We start from the raw sequence: 6,671 nt of genomic DNA, 5'->3' as shown, positions 1-6,671 counted from the left end.
TATTAGCATTAAAGAAAATGCCTGAAGATCATGCATTTCCATGGCCTCATCTACAATAAACAATTCCAAATGGACGTCTAGTATTCCACTTGGGAATAACGAACAACGGATTGTTAGAAAATTTTAGTAAATTTTAGTAGTATGTAATATATTCCATTCAAAACTTGAAGGCATAATTTCAAGGTCTTATAAACTTTTAAATCTTGAAGGCACAATTTCAACCTTATATAAATTTGGTGTGGGAAATTTTGTAATGTCAAAACACGATCAAAGCAAAGCATGTAAAATACAAGATTTGTGAGGAATTGAAAAAAGCTATTGAACACGTTAATTGTGAGAAACTTTGAGGAAAGTATATAAAATAGTGAGCAATTCATTTACATCATGTGCATGATGCTACAATAATTTGTTTGGTTATTGGAGGGAGGAAGCTATTGCAAATATCATTAATGGCATGGATAAGACACAACAACATTACCAATGTACAAGCTGTGCACCCCACCTCAAATGGAGCATAAACATGGACTAAAAAGAAAATACCATGTATGCCTTGGTCATTAGATTTGAAAGAGGTCAAATAGTCTTGGTTTTCCATTCCTTACAATACTTTGTACCCACCTTGTAGCTTGAAATTAAATTTGCTTTGCTCCACCATGTTTTAAACCATGTTTTTCTTTGTCTCTAGGCAAACTAAACATATTATGCTCCTCGTTACAATGGCATCATCATTATTAACAAAATTTAAAAGGCCCTCTACATCCATTCAGTACGTGAGTCAAACCCTCAAAGACCCTTAATTAAGATTAACGACACTTGCTATACACAATGTACAAAACTTTATTTTCATAAATGGAAGCACCCTTTCTCCACTATATAAACAAAAGGACAAAGAAAAAAATCCCTTAACTCCATCACTATTGCTTTCCATTTCACAATAACAAAACAGAATTAAGCCATCACTTGATCGATATGCCAAGGATAAATACTAATTTTTAATAAAATTGACATCTCTATCTTTAGAGCTACACATAGGTTCCCTCTTGTTACCCCTCTCCATTTGCATTTGCCTCTTTGTCCCCCCCCCTCTCCCACCCCCATGGGCCCCTACTTATAGTCTAACGACATGGGAGGAAGGGTGAAAAGGGGAGGCATGACCTAAGGAATTCGAGACTTGAGACCTAGAATTCCTACAAACACTCTGCCTTTGAAAATGACAACATCCCAAGGAAGGAAAAAGACCAGGAGAAAATGTAAATGACAAATTCCTATATTTTTCCTTTGCCATGTAAGACCATGGGAAAAGCAAATCATGGATTCTTTCCCCTCCCATGTTGTTACTACTAGCCCTCCCTCCCTCGAGCCCCTCTTCGCCTCTCTCTCGATCTCTCCCTTCATGTGATTTTATTTTATCCATTTAGAGTCCCTCTCAAGGTCTAGTACAACAAGGATCATAAGGCTAACTTTAATATCACATAACAACATGTGACTGTGTAGGAGCTAACTTTAATATCACATGTAACCACGTAGGTGCTAATGACCAAGGCCACGCAAATGAGGGTAGATGATATCATGTTATAGATGTTATGGTTGTTAGAAGAAAGAGATCTTGCCCATGCAAACGATTGGAAAATTGGCCAAGCATCCCGAGGTTTTACTAGAAACATGTTTTATTCAAAATACGTTTTAAATCAAAATACGTTTTATTCAAAATACGTTTTAAATCAACTTAAATGGATTTAAACTACTTAAATCATAAAAAACACTTACCTTTATTTGCAAAATCTGATAATTAGTTGACCAAGAATATACCACTTATTTTGCATTGTATACCATATAGAAAGTGCATATATCACATGATGGTAGTAAGAAAACCATGTTAGATTGGGAAGCATTGACCAATACACTAATCACAGAGGGGGAAATTTTATTTGATTGAGCACTATTTGTAAACGATTTTTATTTTCAAGGATTTAAATCCTTGAAAATGCTTAAGGCTTGTTTGTAAAGAAGAGACTGAAGCTTTGCTCTGCAAGAGGTGATGAGAGCTAGCTGAGCTTCTGGGCGAGCGAGACTGCGTTTACTCCTTGGAGCCGGCGACCGGCCTTGATATACTGCCTTAAGTTTTCCTCATTCTTTTTTATATAATTCCAAACTTGTCGAGAGAGCAACAACTTTGTTGCAGATCGTATAGCCCAGCTTGTGTGGAGATCTTCCTGAACAAGCAATTTCATCTCGCAATCGTTTGGGCTTTCAGGAACTGCAGCAACGTAGATACACAGGATAAACTTCAGTGCACACAAGGAAATTGTACGCCAAGCAAAGAAAGAAAATTTATGGGCGCGATTACATCGTCCTGGACAGACCTTTGCGTATTCTCCAACCCGACCAGTAGCGTTCAACGCGGGTCATGCGAGGAATCCGATCCCTTGGCGCCCCTGGATGCTCGCACGCCTGTTGAAAGTTAGAGAAACTCAGTTGTACTATCAAAAGTGACAATGTATGAGCTCCAAATAGAGAGATCAATCGTAACATTTAACATTATCAACTGTATCCGTGCGCTTTCTCTCGCGGTTGCTTTCATCCAACGCTCACGTACGTGTGTGCAAATCTAACTCGCGTCCAGTATTCCAATTGATCTACAGCACCGAACTACGAGTCTACGTACAAAGAACAACCAGTGTTGAAAAGATTAAACAGGGCGCGTATACACGCGGTGCATATGGGCCCCAAACATCTGGTTCTGCATTTGGAAGACATACGAACACACTACGGTCGTTCTAAACTATGAGTATGCCAACGGTACGTTAGCAGCCACCTATCTTACTAGAAATGCAGGACATCCAATTGAGAAAATGCCACAGCGTATTTAAGCTGCAAACAACTAGTATTGCAATGGTAGATGATGGATTCATGCGAGAGCAACACAGCACAGACTTAAGGGCAAGATTTATGCAGGACTTCCATCGCCTTACTTTCGTTACGCAATAGAAGGTTTTGTCCTGCCCTTCCCAGACTTTGGATGCCAGCACATACTCTCTGTTGCCCAGTGCAGCACTGTAGTACCTGACAACGCGGCTCACTTCAACTCCCGTTTCTTTGCATACTTCTAGCCGCTGGTAATCTTTGTTAGTGTCCGTGTCCCACATCATCGTGTACTCCATGTCTGTGGTGAAGTCTCGAAGCTGCTCCGGAGAACAATTCGTGTAAATGGTTGTGCTTAAATATTCTGTCGGACTGTTTTTCTGTCACAAATTACCGTGTCATCGTTAATCGGCCATCGTTGCCAAATCTCAACCAACTTTAATCTGCAACTACTTTAATTGGTCATTTTTCCTAAATCGCAAGCGCAAGGAAACGGACCCCAGGCTCTCGACTTTTTAAATTGTATCTCAGGGTTTGGGTTTTCTTTTCGACTTCTTGTTGCCAGCCTCCACTGTCGTCAAGCAGGTATAGCAAATGTTTCAAGTCAGCATCTGTGAACATTGGGACGTTCCCCCTTTGTGCTTCGGTATTTTTGCTTGTACTGGCGCCGTCGCTGACGCCTATACTCTCTTGGCCACTGCAAATTGGTTTCACGTGTTTACCATTAGAAATTTACGGATATTCATATGGGACTTTATCGTCCCCTCTCGGTACTTCAGACTTACCAAATTGAGGATGAGGACGCAAAACAACGCGATCTGGTTGCTCTTACCTTTCATATTCGATATTAGAGCCACTGGAGAGAGGTACTTGCAGCTGCAGCTTCTTTGGTCTATATCGTTTTGTGAATAGTACTCCGATAAAACCCATCATCGAAGAGAAGGCGATCAACGTTGCCCATTTGATGAGCTTCCTCGACCGCCTCCATTTGTCGAATTGCGCATAGAACCATAGCCAGAGCAACCGGGTCGAAAATTTGTACCCGGAAGGACGAGGTTGCTGTGACAGTACTGTCACCATCCAGGCACTAGAGGCAACTCAAAGCTGGGGAACGGTCTCCTTTGCATGTCTCCGAGCAATGGAATGAAGAAGCGAAACGGATGACGAGACAAGGTTTAGCTCTAAAGCAAGAGGGTGGAGTGAAAGGCAAAGTCGTAACATGCAAAAGACAATTAAGCAAGAATATCAAGTAACTTAGACTTACGGTAGCTTAGACTTGCATATGAGGCTATGCCTTATCCTACCCAACCCAACCACACAACCCAACGTAAGGGAAGTCTCTATCTTACCATACCCAACCCACCCGCTCGGATTCACTTATCATTGGTAATCGTCTCATGTGAGTTCAAGAGAAGGACAATTTTAATTCCATATTTTACAACAAGAAGGGAATATTTAAAGTAATTTTGACAAATGATTTTACACATTTATATAAAAAAGGGTACATTTTATTAATGAAAATTTTATAAATAAGGAAATTTACAAATAGGCCTTTGATGCACATGATATAGACGGTTTATACATATTGACCCCCTCCAGAACCCAACCACACTTCAAAGAAGCTAACCTCCTCTATGAAAGGCATGAGAAAGCATCTCTCACAAGAAATTCTCTTAATCAGGAAAAAAAACAATGTGTTATTTACTTCTTATATCCCCCCGAAAGTCTATTAGTCATCTATCAATTGGGATATTTAAGAAATACCACTTTTATAGCAAAGATGTTGCAATGAGTTCACCAAGAATACACAAGTGTTATCTTATTTTGCCACTGAGCATACCATATACAAGTAATATTTAGCACAAGGCATGACGAAATACCATCTTATGATAGGTCATGTCAAGCAGTACCCAAAAAAAATATGGACGGTTAGATAATTTTCTAAACACATCAAAGAAAAAATAATTTGATTCAAAGCACTTGTTTAAACCAAGCGGTTCAAATCCCTTGCCAATCCTTGGTCACCATCGAACATGGTAAGACACTAAAAGAACTCCATCAAGTTCACTTGCCATAGCCAAAATGTGAAATATTTAAAAATGTTTCTAAGATCATTGACAACCTCCCGACTTGCAACCCTTAACCTTCAAGATTAAATACCTTACATAAAAGTTAGAGGATGGGTGACAAATCATTCCTAGTGCACCATTCCAAGCTTTGACACCATGCATGGCATGTTTTATCTGCCCATGAATGAAATTTTTATTGACAGCAAAACTCCCTATTGGATGCGGGAAGCAATGGAATGGGAGTGGAGTGGAGTGGAAGGGAGCAAACAACAAGCTAAAAGAACATGAAATACTTGCAAAGGGATAATCAGAATGTACAAAGGGGTGGCCTATATGGCCCTAAAGTCAAGTCAACCATATGGTTGACCAATGATGTTAACCTAAGGATTGATTGAGTCCTAAGACTAGCCTTCAAAGCCATATCAGGGCTAAGTGCCAACAAAACCCCCTCCATGGTATGGCTGAAGTATCTTGGATACATCTTAGGTATACCTAGAAACTAGGTCATGGTTCCACATATTCGGCCAAGATGGATATAGCAACCTATGATAGCACAGGGAGATCAACATCATGTAACAAATGGTGCCAAGTATAAGGCATGTCGAAAAGCCTCAAACTTGGGCTATGGTAGAGCCTTCATGTAGTGAAGAGATCTTCTAAGTTGTCCTTCATGGGAACATAGGACAATTGTATGTCTTTAGCTAACAATCGCTCTCGAACGTAATGATAATGAACCTCAATGTGCTGTGTGCATGCATGATGAGCTTTGAAGTGGTCAATGCTACCATCGGCTTTTCGTTTGACCTTGCAAACCCATTTTGTACCTATAGCACACTTCCCTATAGGAAAGCCACACAACTCCCAAGTGCCATTTGCATCAATGGACTCAAGTTTAGCATTCATAGCATCCATCATCCATTCTTTCCATATTGCTATCAAAAGCATCCTTCTGACATGGTGGCTCTTCATTATAGGCAGTGGCAATCAAAGCTACAGCCAAAAAATTATCTTGCATTTGTTGTGCGCACCTCTAGTGCGGGTAGGCAAAGGCTCAACCCACTTGCCAGTTCTTAAAGGTATTCAAAAGCCAACGAGGGACTGATTTTTGCTCTCTCATGACACCCCTCTCTTCTTGAACTGCTTGCTTGATAGCATGACCATCTAGAAGTGGAAAATCAGGCTATGCATGAGGGGGATTTCTAATTTTTGAGCAAAACCATTTGAGCATTTGAGCAAATTGGATCAGAATGTACTTTTTTTGTGTCAAAGTTTATGAAAACAATCCAAGTGTATGGACCTCTTTGTGAATAAAGGGGCCATATTGCTTAAGAAAAGAAATGGATATCCTCATTTCTGACTAAACAAGTTTTCTAACTCTTGAAGTTCATGAAATGAGGCCATGATTATGAAACCGTTTTGTAAATGAAGGGTCCATATTGCTCAATAAAAGAAGTGGTTATCCTTGTAAACTAATAAACCACAACAACCAATAACCAAAAAACAAATCTTGAAGTTGCTAGACCCCTTTTTTGATTAAAAGGGATGTATAGTCCACCAAAAAAGAAAAGATTACATTTGACCTTAGCCAAAATCCTGTATTTTGCATCTTTGTTACACTAGCTTAATTTTAAGTCAAAATATTTTCCACTCATAGTTTTCTAATTATTCTATATTGACAATTTTAATATGTTTCCAACCTACATCACTACAAATGAAGATATGATTTATCATGTAAAAGAC

General features: G+C 39.4%; 1 protein-coding gene across 1 annotated transcript; it reads right to left on the bottom strand.

The window, feature by feature from the left end:
- Nucleotides 1–2,045: 2,045 nt before the first annotated feature.
- Nucleotides 2,046–3,942, bottom strand: LOC147882562 (uncharacterized). The gene is made up of 5 exons (XM_087400445.1): nucleotides 3,695–3,942; nucleotides 3,361–3,559; nucleotides 2,973–3,242; nucleotides 2,364–2,451; nucleotides 2,046–2,257 (listed from the first exon to the last, which is right to left on the bottom strand). The coding sequence occupies exons 1-5, from the start codon at nucleotides 3,940–3,942 to the stop codon at nucleotides 2,046–2,048; spliced, it is 1,017 nt and encodes a 338-aa protein (XP_087256571.1).
- Nucleotides 3,943–6,671: the final 2,729 nt, after the last annotated feature.

This window comes from Dipteris shenzhenensis, chromosome 29, assembly GCF_047967505.1.
Source record: "Dipteris shenzhenensis isolate YYH24624 ecotype China chromosome 29, Dip_SZ_1.0, whole genome shotgun sequence".
Lineage (NCBI taxonomy): Eukaryota > Viridiplantae > Streptophyta > Polypodiopsida > Gleicheniales > Dipteridaceae > Dipteris > Dipteris shenzhenensis.
Note: the sequence above shows the minus strand (reverse complement) of the source record. Positions and strands in the feature narration are given on the sequence as shown.